Source organism: Polypterus senegalus, chromosome 11, assembly GCF_016835505.1.
Source record: "Polypterus senegalus isolate Bchr_013 chromosome 11, ASM1683550v1, whole genome shotgun sequence".
Classification (NCBI taxonomy): domain Eukaryota; kingdom Metazoa; phylum Chordata; class Cladistia; order Polypteriformes; family Polypteridae; genus Polypterus; species Polypterus senegalus.
Genome location: NC_053164.1, coordinates 106,960,397 through 106,984,118, shown reverse-complemented (window position 1 = coordinate 106,984,118; position 23,722 = coordinate 106,960,397). Strand labels below are relative to the sequence as shown.

The following is a 23,722-nucleotide window of genomic DNA, read 5'->3' as shown; positions in this document are numbered from 1 at the left end:
GTCTCTCCTACAGGAATGGCCCCCACTCTAATCCAATCTTGGGTCCCTACTGGTTACAGGCATCCAGCAGTTCACCCACTACCAGCCTAGCTGAGCTCCTACCATCTTCCACTGTCTCTCCCAAAACTTATGAAGGAGACTACTGCAAGGATTGGGTCACCCCACACTCCTCATAATACACTTAATGTAAGTGACCCTCTTCAGCTCCCTCCAGTGTCCATTCTACACTTCCCTTGGGTCTCTTCACCTGGCTGCCTGCCTCCATCGTACTGCATACTGGCTTGTACACCTCCTGCTGTCTCCCCTTCTTTCTGTTAACCTTTGTCTCTTTATTGCTCCCTCTCCATCTACGTCTCTCTTTTTCTTTCTTTCCTCTACCTCTCAGCCATGCACGCCCCTCTTATACCAGCCTGAATGGGCACATGTGCAAACCTTGCCCACTTCAAGGCATGAATGAGGCACCTGACCAATCCACTCATTTTGCACGTGTGTGTGTGCAATCAGCCAAGCTACTGCAATCAACCCCGGAGTGGCACCGTCTTGTGCACATCCTCACCCAACTGAAGCCTACACACTACCGAGACCTGATTATTTATTGAAAATCTGCTCTATGCCACAGACCACTTATCACACACCCATAATTTGTTTATTTTTCATCATTGTTTTTTATGTGAATAAGTCTGGATCTTACATTTATGCAGTAGTTGGTGCTGAGATTTGTACATTTTTGCACTCTATATTTTCTATTCTGTACTGCTGGTGGAGCAATTGCATTTATTATATATTATGTTGTTAGACTTAGGCACGGCATTTAGATAGATAGATAGATAGATAGATAGATAGATAGATAGATAGATAGATAGATAGATAGATAGATAGATAGATAGATAGATAGATAGATAGATAGATAGATAGATACTTTATTAATCCTAAGGGGAAATTCACATAATCCAGCAGCAGTATACTGATACAAAAAAAACAATATTAAATTAAAGAGTAATAAAAATGCATGTAAAAACAGACAATAACTTTGAATAATTTTACCGTTTACCCCCCTGGGTGGAATTGAAGAGTCGCATAGTGTGGGGGAGGAACAATCTCCTTAGTCTGTCAGTGGAGCAGGACAGTGACAACAGTCTGTCGCTGAAGCTGCTCCTCTGTCTGGAGATCACACTGTTCATTTGACACCATTGACCATTCTATTTTACTGCACAGGCTAGAAAATGATGTTGGCACTTACAGGTACTGTGCTCACTTGGTTTAGTTCTTATTTATCAAATCGATTTCAATACGTACAGAAATATGCTGACAGTACTTCATCATTATACACAGAACTGAAATATGGTGTCATGGAGGGCTTAGTACTAGGACCTTTACTGTTTTCACTTTACATGTTTCCACTGGGATCTCTCATTAGGAAACATAATGTTAATTTTCACTCATATACAGATGTCACCCAGTTATAACTTTCTTTTACATCAAATGAAGTTTCTCCAATGTTGTCTTTAATTAGTTGTGTTAATGAATTAAAGGAGTGGATGGATGAGAACTTCCTATCTTTAAACACCGATAAAACAGAGATGTTAATTGTTGGAGGGAATGGAATGACCATTAATTTTACTGGAGTTATCTTTGACTCTAGCATGTCATTTAAAGCACATGTTACAAAGTTGTCTGAATCATGTTTCACCCATCTTAAAAATGTTATGAAATAAAGGCGCTTTCTAAATAAACAGGATTCTGAGAAATTAATTCAAGCATTTATTTCTAGTAGGATTGACTACTGCAATGCGGTGTTCACTGGATGTTAAAACTGTTCTTTATACAGCCTCCTGTTAATCCAAAATGCTATTGCAAGAATTATTACAAGAACAAGAAAATATGAATGCATAACTCCACTTCTTAAATCCTTACACTGGCTCCCGGTTAAGTTTAGGGTATATTTAAAAATCCTCTTTTTAACATATAAAGCATTAAATGGCCAAGGTCCCGCTTACTTTTCTGAACTTATGACTTGTCCCTTCGGTCTCAGCTTTTAAATCCCAGCTGAAGACTCACTACTTCAGTTTAGCATATCCTGACTAGAGCTGCTGATTAACTGTACATACTGCATTTCTGTTGTTGGTCATTAGCACTAAAACATGAGTAATATGACAGTTATAATTGATTACTAACCCTCACCTATTCTGCTTTTCTTCTCAGTACTCAAATGTGGCACTTGGTGCCACGGCCCACCTGCAAAGTTGTTTTGCCTGCCTAAAGTAAAGTCGTCCCTGATGGAGGATCTCAGGAATCGTGGAGTAGAGGGGTCCTTTCATTGGATTGACTGGCCCAGTGCTATTTCAGTTGTGGAATGGCCAAATGGGGGAGGCAGCTTGATGGCTGAGGTCTCCAGGACTCTAAACAAATCCAAATCATATTATGTGATATCATCTACTGTTAAATTCTGCTCCATACTTGTCAAAGTTTTATTTTTATACTGTATTGAGGATTTATTCTGTTCTTTGTGTTGTATTGTATTGTATTGTATTGACGCCCTTCTTTAAGACACCCACTGCACGCCCAACCTACCTGGAAAGGAGTCTCTCTTTGAACTGTCTTTCCCAAGGTTTCTTTCATTTTTTCCCTACAAGTGTTTTTTTTGGGGAGTTTTTCCTTGTTTTCTTAGAGAGTCAAGGCTGGGGGGCTGTCAAGAGGCAGGGCCTGTTAAAGCATATTGCTGCACTTCTTGTGTGATTTGGGGCTATACAAAAATAAATTGCATTGTATTGTATTGTATTTACTTTTGGAGATCAACAAAGTACTGACTTCCAGTGCTGAATTTCCAGTTGGTTAATCAGACAAAGTGTACAACATAAGAGGAGAATGCTTCACATGGGGACAGTTCACCTGTGCAACTGGCAACGGGTCTCTCCTTGAATTGTTGCTTTTTCAAATGAATATTTAGCATATAGTTAGTAGTCTTGTGAAATTCACAGATGACTCTAAAATTGGTGAGTTATCAAAGATTGAGGAGGTGGCACAAACAATTCAAAAAAACTTGGACAGGTTCCAATACTGAGGAAATACTGTAGTTTACAAATGCACTTTATGAAAAAAATGAAAAATGTTACCTGTAGGCAACTGAAATGTTAATTATGAATACAATCTGGCGAACACTCTTAAACAAACCATCTCCTGAAACACATATGTTGCACCTCAGAAAGACAGCGAGTGGGAAGGTGTGTTCCTCAAAGTCGCTGCTGGTCTAGTGATGATGACTTCCTTCATATTTCTACTGGACAAGAAGGGGAAGAGCTTGTGGTGAATGGACATAACGTCACTGGTTTTTGTGTGGTACTTCCTCCGTCCTGGGAATGGAAATGGAAATTTCTGATATACACAGTGCAACCCTCACTCCAATGCCCACCGGTGAACCCTTAAATTGGTCCCAGAAACATACTCATGTGTTTGACAACACACTAAATAGGTGTAATAATGCTAAATGTTTTAGATTTTTTGTTTTGGGTATAAAGAGGATTCTAACCCATTAAACCTGGAATAATGACCATCCAAGTATAAAACAGGAAATAGAGGATATTAACTGTACCCACCTATGATTAAAGACATTGGAGCAGAGTATCCAGAGTTACAGCCATTGAATTAAATCACAGGTTGTATGGCAGTGTAAAAGTAAGACATGAGCACTGAAGGAATACTACTTTTTAGATTGTGAGTAAAGATCAACATATACTTTTGAAATTGGTTAAGGATGGTTTTATTTTCATGGTGAAATTTGTCAAACAATAGTTTTATTTTAAATATTTTTTAATTAAGTGGACAAAGCATGCACAGTAAAGCTCAGTTCAAATATACAATCAATATATTCATTCAATACAGAAATACACACATTGTGTCACCAAATAAAAAAAAAATACGTCAGACCAGATGTTCAGTACCACATAGTGCAAAAAAGCCCAGACTACTTTAGTCATTCCTATACTGTATAGTAAAACCTGATTATTACAGAGTAGCTTAAATTTATTCTTGCCAAATTATATATACATCTTGAACCATTCCTTGCAAAATAATTAAACAAATACATTTTTTTAGTTTTATATACTATAAAACTGACAGACGCTGAGCAGGCTCCTGTCAATCATGGAGAATCTACTGCATCCACTGAACAGTGTCATCTCCAGACAGAGGATCAGCTTCAGTGTCAGACTGCTGTCACTGTCCTGCTCCACTGACAGACTGAGGAGATTGTTCCTCCCTCACACTATGCAACTCTTCAATTCCACCCGGGGATGGGGGGTAAACGTTAACATTATACAAAGTTAGTGTCTGTTATACCTGTATTTTTATCACTCTTTAATTTAAAATTGTTTTTTATAAAATATGCTGCTGCTGGAGTATATGAATTTCCTCTTGGGATTAGTAAAGTATCTATCTATCTATCTATCTATCTATCTATCTATCTAACTATCTGTGTGTCTGTCTGTCTGTCTGTCCGTCTATCTATCTATCTATCTATCTATCTATCTATCTATCTATCTATCTAAAACACCAGTTTCCTAAATGTGTTATATCAAATGTGCTTTGGACTCTTTCAGTTAAACAAAATGAGAAATGTAGTGTAGAGTACCACAGAAGATTTTTTATTGCATAATGTTATCATATCTGCTGTGTAAGGATTGGGAGTTATTGTAGATCTAATCGATATGATAATTTTTAACCCAAAGTGTTAGCATATATTGTAAATGTAAATGTAACCTAAGTGTGGAGCATTCCCAAAACATATGATGTAGCAAGGTTAAGTTTTAAATACAAATTATGGCTTTAGTAGAGAGAGATTCATGTTATCAGATAGTGGTCATGAGTGTGATTGTTTTTTTTTGTTTCGATTCTGCATTGATTTTAATATTAATGAAGGCTGATGAAGATGTCTATGGATAACCTGAATGTTATATTGATCTTTTTCCCACTTAGTATAATTAGTATTATTAGTAGTACTACCTGTAATTGTTACGGGCAATTAATTACATGGAGCATTAAGAACACACAGTGGAGCTTAAGTGAAGAAAAAAGAGTGAATGTGTTGGAGCTGTAAATTCCCATGGATGCTGAAGAAATTGCTTGTCTGGTTTGTTGACAGAAAGTGATCTAGTCGGAGAAAAACCCAACTGCTTGTCTTCAAAGAGTGCAGAACTAGAGTTAAAAGAAAATGGTTTGCCTCAAGGTCACCATATTATCTAATTCCTGTTTTTACATCTTCTGTGTGTTTTATTAGTTTAACATTTTAAAGTATGTGTCTAATTGTAGCACTACCTGTATTCTGGGGATGTGCAATTCCGAAGTGCAACTTTTGAAGCACAATTATGGCCTGAGGGAAGCTGAAAAGGAAGCAAGAGATGTGTGAGAAAGTGGCAGTGAGAAAAAACAGAACCAGTCTGAACTGGTGAACAAGGAAGCAAAACTTAAAATGTTAAATGTAATTACTCACAGGCTATTCTATTGTACATAGATAAGTCACATTCCCTGAACCCATAACACTTCTTAAACATACCAGCATAGTAATAACATCAAGAAATCTGTCCTATATGTCGTTTTGCCCTTTTGTAACCTCGGGAATCATACATAGCTTCTGTCATATGGAGTCAGTTGTACACTCCAAATAATACTTTAGTTGCATTAAATTAACACTGTGATTAATTTTGATGACAATATCTATTAATCAATTTTGTGTTTTATTAATATTATGTTTCTGTATGTTTTATCTAATAAAATTAATTAAACAATTAATCAAAATTGTTGTATTGGCAGTTTTGGCCTTACCATTCAGGCCTAATGTAAATTTCCCCTTGGGATTAATAAAGTATCTATCTATCTACCTATCTATCTAATCTTAACAGGCAGAGACCCTGGTAAATGTTAAAGTATGATGCTTTTGAAACTCAAAGAAGATGACAAGCCATGAAAACAAAATCCAGATGTGCACTCTACCACAAGTCTTCACCAATGGATTAGTAGGCCCCATCATTTCAGGCAGTCAGGTCCTATAATCAAGAGGCAGGCTTCTACACTGTACAGGCCCAGAAATGGGGCAATTGCTTTAAATACCAAAATGTCTTCACAGGAAGAGAGACCAATTTGCAAGAAACCAAATATCAGTTATTGAAATCAAGAACAGCACCTTAAATTGTGAGTGGGGACCAAAATCAAGAAATCAAATAATGAAATAAAAAGTGCAAAGTCTGAGACAGGAAATAAACTCAATGCCAGAGCATCTATATTAACAACAGATAAACAGAGCTGGGGTGGTTTAAAAGCGGTAGCACTCTGAGGCTCAACACACTGGACAGAAAATATTGAACACAAATACATATGTTAACATAATATGAAAAAAGCACAGATTTGAAGTAAACATAAATAAAACATGGAAAGAGCAAAAACCAAAAACATAATCAAAAATATAATATACAAGCTAAAATTAAAAAGACAAGAAAAAGCTTAAATAGAAAGAAAACATATGAACTAGGATGAGACCCTGGCTGAAACATAACAATGAGCCCTTCAGTCAAAAGGGGCAAAGGTTCTCTTTGGACTCCTCAGTATGATACAGTATGTACATATCACTTAATAAATGTTACATTATAATAATAATAATAATCTTATTTAGAAATGAATGTACAAATATAAGTGAAAATCAAAGAACAATAGGGTGAGTATCTCAGATAAAACATTTCTGGAGGGAGCATCTGTCAGCAGACATTGTACATGCAGATGTGGGTGTCTAGGCATGTGGGCATCTTACATCACAAAGAAGATGTACATAAAACACATGAGATAATGGGATTTAACAATGTTTTGAGTTCCATTTTGATATTTCCTTCATTTCACATTTCTTTTTCTTTGCACATTTTTCCCATATTTATGAATGTCTTAAGCAGGATCCTATTGTGATTTGCTTCATTGTTTCCCACTATTCTGCCCTCGCTATTGCATATCCCAGGAGCGCCTCATAAAACCATGCAAGAAAACTCACTCTTTCACTCAAAAGGAAACACATATCATTAAGATCTCTACTATTTCATTGAAATTACTGTGCAAAATGGTTTACATACCTGAATAATTGCCATTCATGTGGAAGTTTCATACAAATACAATTCTCCAGGCACATGAAATTTAAAGTAGGAAAAATACACTATACAATACAATACAGAAGTTTCAGTCAGCTGCATATTAAAAAAAATCACGTGGCATCAAGAAAAATCATCTTCCTGATGTGTCCTTGTCACACCCGTGCACATCGGGGGCAGCGTAAAGGCTCAGATAATGGTAATTTTCCACCAGAACTCAAGAAAACGCTGTTAACTGATACCTTATCTCCTCTCTGCAGACCGGAAAGTCGACCGCTTTAACACCCTTGACGTCATTTCTGGCGTCAGTCTGCCTGGACCCACCCCTTCCTGCCAGAAGTCTTTATTTCTGGAGGCTCCGCATCTTGAGGCAGTTTGTGTTGGAGACTCGCGTCAACAATGATTTTTCTTTTTAATGCGTTTATAACCCATGTTTTCTTTATTTTATATAGGGTTTGCATTCAGGTGCCCAAAATTGTTATAATTGTCTGTTTTTCCTTATAATCCTCCAAAAATGTATTTAAATGTTAAGAACTGTATTTTTTTCCACAGTATATTACACACCCAAGTCATTTTGCACATATAGCTGAGTTTCACTTCATATCACCTGCCATTTTCAACCTTCTGCACACTGAAATTTCCAGTTGCTTCATATACCCAAACATCTTCCATATATAGTGGAAAAGACTACAGCATAGCAGCACAGTATATGCTTCACATTCAGTGACATCGTCAGCATGATGGTGGTATGACATTGGAAAGTCTTGCTGTTGCTAATGCTAAATGTAATAGATGTAATTAAAGGTCTTTGGGTTCATAATTAATTTTAATAAAAACATATTGTTTCAAATTAACCGATATTGCCATATTACAATAGACCACTTTCCACTGATTGCCCCAGAATTGTTTAGGTATTTGGGAGTGTCAATCTCAAGGAAATTTAAAGATCTTTTCAAATGAAGTTTTTCCAACATGTTGAAAAGCATCAGACAAGATGATAACATGTTCTCAATTTACTTTAGCTGGGAGAATTAATATTATTATTTCTCATTGTGAGTATATTATTGCAGAAAATTTGACTTAATTGTAAGCTTGTTTATACAGAATGCAAAATGGCCACATAGTTTAAGATCAAAAGTAGAAGGTGATATGGCTTTAACTGACTCCTGCCTTTACTGTATTTGTACTTTGAGAATATGGACGGAAGTGGAAGGTAATGGGAATGTACCTGCTTAGTCAGCCTTGGAAACAAAAGCCTCCTCAAATCAATCTCTGTATGTTGTGCTTTGTGCTGTAGCCATCACAGTTTTTCATCTATTTACTAGAAATCTGGCCTTGTGCCCCTTCATTAAAATATATAAGCAATAAAAGAAACACTTTACAAAAAGATATTGTTTGCTGAAGCTCCGTTACAAGATCATTTTATATTCCAGCCATTATCTTTTAATGTATTTCATACATGGAAATCCTTAAGTATTTGGATCTTCCGATGTATTTATATAGGCAATATGTTTGCTCCTTTTTCATCAATTGTCTTAAATACAGAATTCCGTTAAAGCACCATTTTTTCAAATTGAAAAATCAGAAACTTTACTAAAAGGAATCAACTTAACTTCCCCAAACTTCCATCCACACTTATTCCTGAATATGTGTCAGCTATCAATGAGGAGATGTCATGATGCGCACCTCTGGATCATGCTTGGGACCCTCTTTGTGAATATCTCAGACTGAGAATGGAATTGAGATTTTCATACTATATAGTACATTCTTCACCAATCTGTGCAAAAATTATCTTAACATTATGTACCATACACAACTTTATGGATGAAGATTATCTATACTAATAAAAGGCAAAGCCCTCACTGACTCACTCACTCACTTACTCACTGACTGACTGACTGACTGACTGACTCATCACTAATTCTCCAACTTCCCGTGTAGGTAGAAGGCTGAAATTTGGCAGGCTCATTCCTTACAGCTTACTTGCAAAAGTTAAGCAGGTTTCATTTCGAAATTCTATGTGTAACGGTCAACAACGTCCGCCATGTTGAACTTTCTTATTTATGGCCCCATCTTCACGAAATTTGGTAGGTGGCTTCCCTGCACTAACCAAAACCAATGTACGTACTTATTTCGGTGGTATGACACCACTGTCAGCCGCCATATTGAACTTCCAACGTCACTAATTCTCCAAATTCCTGTGTAGGTAGAAGGCTGAAATTTGCTACTTATTTCGGTGGTATGATGCCACTGTCGGCCGCCATATTGAACTTTTCAACATCACTAATTCTCCAACTTCCCATGTAGGAAGAAGGTTGAAATTTGGCAGGCTCATTACTTACAGCTTACTTACAAAAGTTAAGCAGGTTTAATTTCTAAAGTCTTTGTTACTTATGGGCCCATCTTCAAGAAATTTGGTACACGGGTTCCCAACGTTAACTGAATCCTACTTACGTACATATATACGTCCATAGCCTGCAGCTCAGTCACCATGTGAGGCGGCATTGGGTCACCCATCCCAACGCCTCCCACGTTGTTGGCTGCCTGCCTATATAAGGCCGTCCATCGCTCCAGTCTCTTCATTCCCTTCCTTGTTTCGCCACGGGATTCACGTCTCCCTGCTGATAACTACAGCCTTTTTATTTAATCCACGGTTTCTCTGCTGTTTTATTGTTCATTTATTACGATTATAGTTATTATGTAGGTATTTTAGACTTACTTTACATTGTTCAGGTACCCATTTCCTTTATCATTCCAACCATACCCCCATTACCATGTCTATCGAGATGATCACTATCGATCAAAGAACTATCACTTACCGAGTGGTTTCCATGCCCGGAGATACCACCTATCTTTTCCATTCTCTTTGTTACATATTGCATGGCCATATCAGACTCACTCTTGATATCTGGAGAAACATTGTGTCTTATGTATTGAATGACTGGGACAGGTTCAAGGTGTGGACTGATGACGGCACAGGAGATAATTATTCTACACAGGAGCACTAGAAGAGTGAAATGCTTAAGCCCTTCACCTATGCATCTGCATGTGAGTTGATGGCTGCCGCTGAATTGTTCGGTTGTCGCTTTCAAGTGTACTGAAATGGCCAAATATTTTACACCTTTCGACAACCGCCAATGCCTCTTAAACATCTTAGACTGACAGGTGACGATTTCAGTAGTGGACACTTTGATGTTTATGAATGTTTAAACTCTCAAAAGCTGTATGTGAAGTTATCGATGAAACCGGTTGTATACTTACAACGCTTGACAGATGCCGAATGTCACTTCAACACAAGTCCTACAAATACTGTCGTAATTGAAACAAATCATGAAACTCAAACCGATTATGACAGCAGCAATTCAAGCTGTGAGATTTGAAACAAGATTACTGTTCACATGGCCAACTGTGCGTTGCATGCTCAAGAGTAAGCTCAGCGCGCGGCTTGGTCATATTACAATCGGAGGGCCGAACTCACAATGTGGTATACAAAGAGATCCTTAACAAATAATTATTGGTATATTTTTCCTCAGTTTAAAAAGGTTTAATTTTCTTCTTAATAAAACTTTTAAGGCAGTACTTCACTGCTGCAAAGCCCAGGTATTTTGCTATATATATATATATATTTTAAGATATGTACCCCAGCCAATACTTCCAGGCCGCCAGATGGAGCCCTCCTTGCAGCGTAGAGGTGCCCCAAATGCCAGTAGGGAATTATGGACAGTGGTCTTTAAATGCACAGCCCTACTGGATACCATCGGGGCCGCCAGGAGTCTCTGCAGGGAGGTCCAGGAACTATTTTCCCTTCGCTCCGGAAGTACGTCCCACTCACATGGACAGAAGAAATGACGTGCTTCCGGGATGAAAAAAAAGAGAAGTTTTACCTGACCCGGAAGTGATAGAAAGTCACATGGACTGAGGGACAAACACTTCCGGGTCAAGGAGTATAAAAGACTCTGGGAGATCCCAGACAGACAAGCTGAGTTGGGAGGCAGGGTGGCTAAGCGTCTGGGAGTTGGAGGAATTGTTATTGTTTTTGTTTATTTGAGTATTGTGGAGAGGAGCGTGCTTTGTGCACATTATTATTGTAATAAATATCATTATTGGACTTTTACCTGGTGTCTGACGTGTAGTCTGAGGGTACAAGGGTGCGAGCAAACCCTTAATCTGTCACAATATATATATATATAGAAATAGATATAGATATAATATGTGTGTGTATGTGTATATCTATATATATATATATATATATATATATATATATATATATATATATATATAGATATACTGTAGATATATATTGGGTGCCAAATAGGCAAATACATTGATTTTCTGAATATATAAAGTCGGCGTCAGAATATATAAAGTCAAAACTTGAATATATAAAGTCATTCCCGAATATATAAAGTCAAAACTTGGATATATAAAGTCAGCGTTGGAATTTATAAAGTCATTCCTGATTATATAAAGTCAAAGTCAAAATATATTGATTGAAACGACTCAGACACATTTTTAGTAAACTAAAAAAACTGAACTAAGTTAACAAAAACGTATTCAGAAAAATAAATTAAAAAAACACTGTTCAGTTAATGTTTTGAAAATGATGCATGTGCCCTGCCCAGGATTGGTTCCTGCATTGCACCCACTGTTGGCTGGGATCTGACCCTGTGGTCGGATTCAACGGGTTGGGAAATGGATGGATATTCCAGCACTGACTTTGTATATTCAAGTTTTGACTTTAAATATTCCAACGCTGACTTTATATACTCAGGTTTTGACTTTATATATTCAAGGTTTAACTATATATATTCGGGAATGACATTATATATTCTGACGCTGACTTTATATATTCAAGATTTGACTTTATATATTCCAGCGCTGACTTTATATATTCCAGCGCTGACTTTATATATCCCGACGCTGACTTTATATATTCAAGTTTTGACTTTATATATTCCAGCGCTGACTTTATATATTCAACTTTTGACTTTATATATTTCAGCGCTGACTTTATATATTCAAGTTTTGACTTTATATATTCAGAAAAAAGTTTTGACTTTATATTTACCGACACTGACTTTATATTTTCAAGTTCTGACTTTATATATTCTGAAGCCGACTTTATATATTCAGAAAATCAATGTATTTGCCTGTTTGGCACCCCATATATATTTAGATATATATATATATATATAATGTGTGTGTGTATGTGTATATATACTGTATATATATATATAGATATATAGATATACAGATAGATAGATAGATATAGATACATATATATAATGTGTGTGTGTGTGTATGTATGTACAGTATGTATGTGTATATATATAGATAGAGATATAGATATATATATATAGATATTATATATATAGATATAGATATATATACTGTATATATAATGTGTGTGTGTATGTATGTATGTATATATATATATATGATAGCAACACTCATAACAGTGACAAAACAATTACATTGATGGTCATGTTACGTTATTTTCAAGATGTTCCCTTTTTTGTTCATTACTTCTTTAACACACTATTTCTCCGCTGCGAAGAGCGGGTATTTTGCTAGTATGTATATATATGTTTATATGTGTGTGTGTGTGTGTGTGTGTGCGTGTGTATATATATATATATATATAAAAGCAACACTCATAACAGTGACAAAACAATTATATTGACAATCATGTTACATTATTTTTAAAATGCTTCCTTTTCTTTTTCATTACTTCTCTAACACACTATTTCTCCGCTGCGAAGTGCGGGTATTTTGCTAGTTCATAATATATACCTAACTAACTTTGGCACCCAACCCTCAGTTGCAGCCAGAATATTAGTGAAATGTGTAAATATACAAATGAAAACTTATTATTTATAGGGGGTTCGCCCCCTGCTCGCTTTGCTCGCCAAGGGTCTGCGGTACGCGGCAGCCACTTCACGTCTCTGCCGCTCACGTTTTGAAGAGGGGGGCAGAACACACCCCAAGGAGATACAGTCACTCCTCCGAAACCCCCTCTTAAACAGTGATACAATGGGAAACAAATGCAGATTTTTTTAACCTCTTATTTGCTCAATCAGCTGTTGGCTTGCTGCTGCTGCCGCTGCCGCCGCCGCCGCCGCCGCTGCCGCCGCCGTGCCACATGATCTACATCTCGCGCGGTACTTCGAACATTTAAAAGCCTGTACAGCTGTCCTATTCTTCGTCTTTTATTTCTGGCCCCGGGCACGGTTAAATCTCTTGGCACAAAGTCTCATCTCACGGGATGTGACTTCTTGATATTTTTTAGTTTATAATTTAAAAACGGAATAAGAATCTGAAAATCTAACAACATCACATTAAACTTCAATAAATTGTGAAAAGAATGATACCAAACATTTATATGTAGGTTTTAAAATAAGCCCAATTTAAAGTGTGACAAAAAACATGACATTAAAGTCACATAAAATCGTTGCACTTTTAAGCTTAGGATTTTATATATATATATAGAGAGAGAGTAGATAGTGAATGATGTGGTTTAGTAGGTCATGAGGTTTGACATCTTCCAAAACTGTAAACATCTAGTGAAACAGTCTTTATTTATGTACAGTATATCATGCCAGATTTTGGTTTCAAAATTCTAATCCAGTATTATTCAGAATAACATCACATCAGACAACATAGTGATAAACTCAATGGTTTTTTTAAACAACTCTGTTGGCATGTTGACTGACATTGCTTAACTGAAAAAATGTTAATGTATCGTACATTATGCAACGAGAAAGCAACAGCTTGAATTTCCTAAAACTAAAGCAAAGTTACATTTTTTTGTTTGGAACATTACAGGTTTTTTTCAGAATTTATTAATATTTTGCTAAAATAAATGAGCTGGTCCTCTGCCTTTGAGTCTGTTTTCACTTCAGTGTTTTAATTTGTATGAGGGGCTCTTTTATATGGGTCTTTTTTCAACATTTTCTATGAGCTGGGTAGAAGTTTATTTTTGGGTTTAATGTGTTTTGTTTATTATAATGTGATTTTTATGTCATTGTGTGTCTGATTGCTTGGTTATAACTTTTAAAGCAACACCTATTATTTTGAAACTTAAAAGCACATTACTTTTAATGATTTTTTCTAAAAATAATTTGTTTCCCATCCTATATGGATGGTTATATATTACTAAATGTGAAAAGGTTCTGACATGATTTGTCTTGATTTCAAAGACAATAATATCAACCAAATTTCAACAAAGTGTGTAGACTTGAAATCTACTGTAAGTAAATAGTAATATCATAGACATGTGCTTCTAAAGCGCCTTGGGATAGTGTTCTCTATAATAAGAGTGCTGCAAAATATACATTATTTTTGCCTGTAAATAATTACCACTTTCACATGTAAATCGGCAGTGTCTGCCTAGCAGCCTTGCCATTATGAGAGCGTCAACACCACCTTTTATCCAGCCTTGGGCATGAGTGTAGGCTTGGGCACACTGAGAGTATATTGTCTGGGCTGGGATGGGATGGGAATTCCTGTGTGACTGTGGTATAAGTACAAACACTCTTGGAGGAAGTAGACTAAAAATGACAGAAATGCAAAATCAAAATTCTTAGGAAATGTCACTTTACCCAAGCAGGTAATGTCTGCAGTGTGTAAGATTTCATTTTACCCTGTCAAATTAGGAGACCAGATTTACTAATAAAGACCATCACTTAGAGGTTATTCAGTATAGTCTCACAATGATCCTGTCACTGTCTATTAAGTTTACAATTTCTGTTCATGATTGTGTCGGTTTTTCAATTTAAATTGCGTAGTTAATGGGTAGAGTGGCATGGTGGTGCAGTGGCAACTCTTGCATGCACTCCCTTTGATGTTAAGTTGGCCCTTGTGTGTGTGTGGTTGTGTGTGTGTGAATCTGTGTACCTTGTTATGGACTGGCACTCTGACCAGGGATTGTTCCTGCCTTGTACTCCATGCTTCCTAGGATAAGTTCCAGCACCCTGCAACCCTGCTCAGGGTTAAAGCAAGCTTAGAAAATGGAATGGTGTGGTTAACAGGCGATGATAGATTCACCCAATGTATGTGTATATATCAGGGCACCCTGCAATAGACGTGTGAACTCTCTAGGGCTGCTTCTTGCTTTGTGTTTGATCCTGCCATGATATGATCCAGTTCCAATATTATATAATAAGTATGTGTGTTTTCTAGGACAGTTTTATAATGGTTTGGGGTAACAGAATTTGCAACCTACACTCAGACAGGTGAAATTTAAAAAATTTGTTTGAACATAACTGTGGAATTTGACATCTTAATGCATTGACTGCATTTTATATGGAGGATGTGTCCCTCCATTTTCCAAGCCTACTTGCCTTTCATCTTTGAGTTTATTCTAATATTCCATTGTTTTGTCCATTAAAATCAAAAACTGGATGTAACTGTTCCAATATATGACTAAATCATTTAAGATCAATGTTGGCATATGCAGGGATTTATATTTTCTGCCTTGAACCAATCACAGCTGATTTATTTTATGGCCATGTAAGCATGTGCAGATAACAGAAAAGGTAACAAATATGACTAATGTGTTGCAAATGTTGCCACCTACTGTTACAAAATTGTATTGCTTTTTGTAAAAATGGCAAAACAAAATTAAAATATATATATTATGCATGCATTTTAGGTAGGTATGAATAAAAATATGTTGTAATTTATGCATCATCTGATTCCAAAAAGGTAATCATATTTAATAAAAGGCCAGAATGGAACATGCATAGCTTCCTTTTTGCCTGTAATGATGCATTATCTATCTATCTATCTATCTATCTATCTATCTATCTATCTATCTATCTATCTATCTATCTATCTATCTATCTATCTAAAAGTGTTTCAAGTAATGTGCTGATCCATTTTGTATCTGTCAGTGTGGATTAACCAACATATGCACATCATTTCCTCCTTCATAGTTGTCCAAATTAGATCTCAGTACTTTAATAATAGCCATACATTATCATTGGAACTGTACATATCATATCTTATATCTGGTAGTTTTAATTCCACAGAATTAAACATCAACCTTTAAAATTATAAAATCTATTTCTTGAAAACAGGGGCCTATCCCTGTAATGACAATAGCACTACAACTACTATGTCTATTATAATTATTACTACTCATGCAAACACAGGAATTGCCCTTCACCAAACTGGACAGATTTACACAAACATGCACAGCTGCTATAACAGCCTCCACTCTTCTGGGAAGGCTTTCCATAAGATTTAGGAGAGTGTCTGTGAGAATTTATACTTATTCAACCAAAAGAGCATTTGTGAGTTGATGTTAGTGATGTTGAGTGAGAAAACTTGACTCTCAGTCGGTCTTTCACTTCATCCTAAAGGTGTTCAATAGGGTTGAGGTCAGGACTATACGAAGATCACTTGAGTTCCTTCACAAGTAATTAATCCAATTCTTTATGGACCTGGTTTTGTGCACAGGGCAACAAGCCATGCTGAAACAGAAAAGGGACTTTGCATACTGTAGCATTATTGGTACTCTTCACTGGAACCTAGGGACCTGGAACAAACCCTGACAAGACAGCCCCAGACCATTATTCCTCCTCCGCCAAATATGACAGTAGGCACTATGTTGTCCAGAAGGTAGTGCCCTCCTGGCATCCGACAAAAACAGTTTCATCCATTGACTGCCAGATTGTAAAGTGTGATTCATCACTCTAGTTTCCACTGCTCCAGAGTCCAATGGTGGTTTGCTTTGCACCACTCCAGCTAACACTTGGCATTGCAGATAGAAATCTTAGGCTTGTTAACAGCTGCTTGACCGTGGAAACCCTTTTTCAGGAAGCTCCTGATGTACAGTTGTTTTGCTAATATTGCTTCCAGAGGTAGTTTAGATCTCTGTGCTGAGTGCTGCAACAGAGATATGACATATTTACATGCTAGAAACTTTAGCACTTGAAGACCCTGCTCTGAGAGTTTGCTTGTACTACCACTTTAGAGTTTGAGCTGTTGTTGCTCTTAGACACTTTCACTTCATAATAACATCGCTTACAGGTGACCAGGGCAGATCTAGCGGAGCGTACTGACTTCATTGATTTCCACATACTATTGTTAATTTAGTGTATATAGTAAATGGGATCTTATTTTTTTTAAAATTACTCATATAGGATATACTAAAACCTTTAAAGTAACTCCATCTTTTTGTTACAAAGTACAAGCCTTAATGTCTATGTTTTCACCAGCTTATAGCAGGCCTACAAACCTAGGGTGGAGTGGTGGATCTGAGGCTAGGGATCTGCACTGGTAATCGGAAGGTTGCTGGTTTGAATCCCATAAGGTGAGGTGCTGTCAAAGTGAATGGTAAAGACTAAGAATATGATAAAGAAAGATTAAATAAGAAATAAACACTTTATTCAAATTAAATATTCATTTAAGTTTGTTTTATCCAAATTCCACTCCGAAAACAATTGTACTACTTAATTTTTTTTTACATCATCTGTGAGGAATTCTTTTTCAATGCTGACTAAAGCCAGGTTGATCTCAGATGAGTTTTTATTAATTTCAATTTTGAAAATGATCTTTCACAACTTGCGATTGAAAATTGTGATGGTAAGCAGTAATCTGAACGCAATTCAAAACGTGGGAAGGACATCCCTTCAGAACTGTACTAACCACTGGAGAGCATCCTTAGGATAAGGGGGAACTGTATTCCCCCCAGCTTGAAGGAGCATCATAAAGTCAATAATTTTGTCATATAATTGAATTGCTGTCACATTATTATAGTAATCTGCAAAGGCTGAACATTCCTTTTTTAATCTCTCTCTTTCTATTTTGTCTTCAATTGTGACTGAATGCAAATCCAGAAGAATTAAAATCGCTTTCAAAGGTCTTGAAGATGAATACTGTGGTCTTCAATTTATGTTTTCAGTCGGTTCATAATTGCTACCATAACTCTATTAATTTCTTGCAGTTCTGTCAGTCCACTATGTCCTGCTAATTCCCCCAGCATTATTCTTCTTCTCCCTTTACATGTTCACTGTGCATATGGGACTGAGGGAAGGAAAGGGAATGGAGCATCCCTCTAGTGCTGAAGCCCTTTTCAAGGTCGTTTGACTCGTCGGTTCGTTTTCCAGTCCCATGTGAAATAAACATAGTTTTTATAATGTTTTCAAGGGAAGGCTTCTTTTCTCTACATAGTGGCTTGGTCAGGCCCAGTGCGAGCACTTCTTGCGCTTAGTCATAGTGCTTCACTGAGAATGTGCTATAATAATTTAACTTTGTTCATATCAAATTAAAATTAGCTTCGAAACTGGACTCTCCTATAGAGCAACACTCTTTGGGTTTAAAGTCCAAAGTCTTAACCACTATACTACAGTTCCCTAAGTCTGTCAATACTTGTAGGATGACTTTCAACAGTGGAAAAGCATGTCGTTATATTCAGAAAGGTAAATTAAATCAAGTCTTTTCCCTCACAATGGACTTTTATCTACATTGACAAAACATTTTATATGCTTCTGTGTTATTAGACTTTTTGCAAATTATCAGAACTGCTGACAAATAATTTAAACTGTAATGATTACATTTCATCACAATAGGTGCATTCTAGCATATCAAAGTTAGGTATATCAAAGTCAGTGTTAAAACCAGAAACTCTTACATGATTATCATTTTTGATTGATGCTGACCAGCTAAAGTTTTAATACCTGACCAGTCAGATCTCAAATTTTGTCTGGACAATTTCTTTTTTAATTCTGTTAATTTAATACAATTTAGTGTTTGTAACTCCAGGCTGTGCAACTTGAGCCTCATTAGTTATTATTATTTTCTTCTTAAACAATTATGACATTACAGATTTGACCCAGAGTTTGCTGTTAGGGTAGATCTTAATGCTTTCAGTTGGAATAAGCAAAAGGTAATATAGCTAGTGGCAACACCTGACGGTTCATCTATATATGTACTTGTGTCTTTAAACATACCCCAGTTGTAACATTGAAAATATCCTTATAGGAGCCTAATGATGGACTAGTGTAATGCCATTGGATGGTTGTTGCTTTGTGCCAGGTGTTTTCAGGAATCATTTCTGACTATCCATGTTTTTATATTAGAGTAAGCGGATTCAGAAGATGAAAAGATAAATGGTATACTATATAAACCACTAAATATGCTTCACTAAAACTGACCATAAATAAATTAAATTATCTATTAGAGATTAATAAAATTACAGGCAAAGAAGATCTTTTAACATTTTAGAAACTCATATAGGGATATAGTAATCTTTTAGGGGTGTCAATAAAATTAGGGTTCAACATCAAAAAGGGCTACTAAACTCAAAGCAATGATGAAAGGATCTGACGTAGCATCCTAGATGGCCAGTGCTTTCATGGTGTGATACCAGCTCTGTGTAAATCCACCACACATTATTTCAAGCAACACAAACTTTATTTACAGTTATCGCTTTATAGATGTCAGGTATTCATTTATCCCATACGTTGCGAATCAAAAATTTGCAAATTTTGCAGCAAGGTTTACTTATGGCTTTCTTTACATCTTAATGTGAAATTGACATTCATCAATCATTGCAAATACAATAATACTTTAGTCCATTTTGCTTATAAATTTACATTGTCCAAAGTTGTATTTCACTTCTAATATCACATGGTCTACATTAACCAATAATACAGCTGATATACAGAGACTCTATTATTATTAGCCACTAAAGGAATGCACTAATATTGAACATTTCCCCAAAAATTTGAAGACAATGGTATTTTTAAATATAAACATTTTCTGCCTTTATTAATTTAGTTTCATTTTTGGAACTCCTTTTTCTAGCACCAATCCTAGAAAGACTGCACATAAGAGGACAAGCTGTGGACAGGACCCCAAACTACCATAGCACCCACTCCTACAGGATGACTTCTGAGTTGCCTATTGACATAATCTGCATATCTTCTCAGGTATATTTCTAAACTCCCCATGATACATGAGTGTCTTGTATTTCTTGTAGGGGCCGTGTTACATAATTATACTATGTATTTTTCATATATGATTGCATTCCATGAGATGGTGGATGCTCCTTAAGACTGTATATAAAAAACAGTTATTAATTTTTCATATATGGGAGGAAGCTGAAATACCCAAAGAGAGCAATGCAAGAATGGGAAAAATTCGATTCTGAGGATTTAAAATGGCTGCCCTACAGTATTTGGAATGTTTTTATTATATTTTAAATGTAAGATATATAAAACTACAATTCCTGAACTGACATTCCATTAAGTATTGATTCATAACTGCATCTGTTGCAGCTACAATTGCTTAGCTCAGGTCCCTCACTACTGTAAAATTAACTAATTAGGCTTAGCAAAAGGATACAATAGAATAATTACAGCATATTTATGTAGTTGGAAGTATCATGAGTGGTTCCAGTTCCTTGACCATTTACAGTAGGTTTCAATACCATGATAATAAGTAGAGAATTTATCAAAGCTTTAGTAAGCAATATCATAACTACTGATCTGATGGTTTATCTGAATAATACTTCACATAACAGTCACAATCTGATTGTAAAGAGGATGGTATTTATACAAAGAAAAGTGAGTATTCAAATGATTCAGATCCAGAAGACCCTACTGGTGAGCACAAAATTATTGCTTATTGGTGCAACATTCTAGCTGAAAAGCCAGCTGCTATTTTAATTCCACAGTAACCAAATAAATCATTTCTTTTTGGGAGAATTCTAACCCGCTGTGCTTTACTCTTCTTTAGGCATTAAGCTTCCCTCTGTTTCTGTTTCATTTATCAATATACTCAGCAACAGAGATAATGTTGTCACTTGAAACTTTAAGCATCAGAGAAGAATGTGAATTATTATTTTAGTTTGGGGGAATATTTAGTGATCGAGAACTCTCATTGGGATGACGTAATGTTCAAAGCTGCTGCCTCATAGCTCCAGGTAATGAGGTCCAAACTGTGGCCTAGTCACTGTCTATATGATGCTTACCTGAGATATGGACTGTTTGGACTTCTTCCGACACCAAAAATGTCTAGCTCAGGTATGAGTGTGTGTTTGTGTGTGCTTTGGATGGACTGGCAGCCTTTTTTTGGGTTAGTTTTTCCATTCTGTCTGCTTCCAATTCTTTAATGAAATAAGTGAATTTATGAAATTAATGGATGAATAATATATATAAAAATGATGACTTGCTATCAAGAGAGAAGCGTAAGTAATGCCCCAAACTGTGATCAAGAGTTAAAGCAGCCAAAAACAGTTACAAACTACTGCCCTAATTAATACGTTGGCAAGACATATAAATTAATCTTACTGATTTACCTTTATAACATTATATTTTGCCCATGTGCTTTATGGTTTAGAAAGATTACATTTTTCTTCAATTATTTTAGTATCTTGATTTATAATAATATATTTATTAAAAAACTAACTTAAAAATAAATGAATTATATAAAGCTGTATTTTTCTACCAGATAGTCTTATGACTTATTCAGTGTGAAGTTTACTTTTCCTAAAATTCTTTTGTTTTTCCATTTCTTAAATTCTGTGCATTGATTTATACAAGTGCATCATCTAAGCTCTCAGTTAAAGAAATGTTTGGCTTCAGTCCATTTTTCTGGATCTGCTCCTCATCTTTAGGATGGATCATCTTGTATAAGCGCTGAAAGCAGAAAATGAATAAAATGTCAAATGTTGTACAAATGAACTACCAGGAATGCCCTGCTGTACGTCTAAATGTCTGTCTTACACACTAACAAGATATAATTTCAGAATACACTACAGAGTACTAATTTTTTTAATTTCAAAAGAAACAATATCAATTTTATCTGAACTACCTGGCTCCAACTGGAAATTGCTAATGCTGCACACAATGAAAAAAACAGAATACTATTTTTTGGACATTCAATAAAGTAAAATTATACATTAAAAAAAATATCTTCTCTAGTTCTTCAAATAAAAACACATAAAGAATAAACACTTAACCAAATACTGCCTGGTTTCTGCTCAGATTCCACAGACCAATCTGCTCACTTGAAATTTCCAACGGTACACTCTTAAAAAGAATGGTTCTTTAATGGCATTGTATGTGGGTCTTTGCTGGTTTATGTGGTTCCTCATAGAACTACTTCTTGACTAAGAACCATTTCATTCTAGGATGAGTTTTTTTGCATATGAAGTTGGTTCATTGTGCTTTGAAAAACTTCCTAATACTGTATGTAGAACAAACCTGAAATATGAAATGTTGGTTACCTAGCAGGACACAGGCAGATCAAGAAAATCTGGGTTTAGCCTCTGTTAGATATACATATGCAGCCAGAGTCCTTTTAAAATCATGACCCCTTGGTATTTCATAAATCTGTTACCATCTAGTCTGTTTCAGATCTAAATAAATTAAAGATTCTCTATGGAACCTTCATGTGAATGGGTCTTTTTGGAATGAAAAATGGTTCCCTTATGGCGTCACTCTGAAGAACCACTCTGGCACCTTTATTTTTAAGAGGGTAGCTCTCCTCTTGAGATTAGAGATCTTGATTTTATATTTTGTAAGGCCTGAGGCCCGAAGTTTTGTAGACACCCATTTATACATATACTTCGCAGACCCTTTCTTATCTCTTTAGGGCTTCCTTTCACCTTTGAAGAAACACATTGACATTAGTTGTTTAAATCTGTTTTATGTAAAGTCACTGCTAATCTACTTTGAGGACAATGCAACAAACATAATGAAGTTTTATATCTTTCTACCTGTCTTATGCCTCCCTTGCTTGTGAAGAACAAGTAGATCATGTATCCTGGAATGAATACCATTGAAGATAAAGCCATAAACCAGCCAATTCCTTGGCCCCAGGTGGGGTACACATACTTGCCAAGGGTGAGTGGAGTCATCTCAACAGCACTGAAAAGAAAGACTCCCTAAAAAAATGAAAAAAAAAACAGCTGATGAATGTGACTTGTAGGAATTGGATTTTTACTATTTTTTTTCTTATAACATATTTGAAATAATTGCACCTATCCATAGTTATTTATGAACTTAATCTAAAGAAGGAAATTTTAAAACTTACACCTTCTTTACCACTATATATTATGTCACTTGGATCACGCCATTTCCTTTCTCATACCTCTATGGGTTATTGCAGTTTGTTTGTTCATTATGTTCTTGTGACTTGTAGCCACACATTTATCATTTTCAAATCTAACCTAAGCAAAGGCATTTTCGACTTTCCTATCCCAACACTGGCAGAATTTCTCTGAGGTCAGTTAAACCCAAATTGCTGATTGCAAGGAATGGATGAGTGCAGAGGATAAATGTATCGTCTGCCTGAGCTTAATTTTCAGGGCCTTACAGACAACTGAACAAACAGGTTAAAAAAAATTCCAACTCATCCCTAAATGGATTAATGCTATGCAATCTTCTGACTTCTCGTCACTTCTAGAACAGGTGCATGTTTGGCAGCCTGAGGATTGTTAATCGACTGTTTTTTATGTACTCTGTTCATATTTATTCCCAATTTAACCAATAATGCTGTACAGTTATCTGGCTATCTGTTTTTTGAACTGTTTATCTAGTTCTGTGTCAAGGGAATGCCAAGAATCGGGGTCCAGTCCACTTCGGTGC

At 36.0% G+C, this 23,722-nt stretch overlaps 1 protein-coding gene across 1 annotated transcript in view; it reads right to left on the bottom strand.

The window, feature by feature from the left end:
- Nucleotides 1–21,664: 21,664 nt before the first annotated feature.
- LOC120538592 (sodium- and chloride-dependent GABA transporter 1-like) overlaps nt 21,665–23,722 on the bottom strand; it is a 77,002-nt gene continuing 74,944 nt past the window's right edge. The window contains exons 13-14 of the mRNA XM_039767981.1: nt 22,852–23,019; nt 21,665–21,769 (exon numbers count right to left, since the gene is read on the bottom strand). Coding sequence (XP_039623915.1) covers nt 21,665–21,769; nt 22,852–23,019 — 273 coding nt within the window. The remainder of the gene's footprint in view (nt 21,770–22,851; nt 23,020–23,722) is intronic.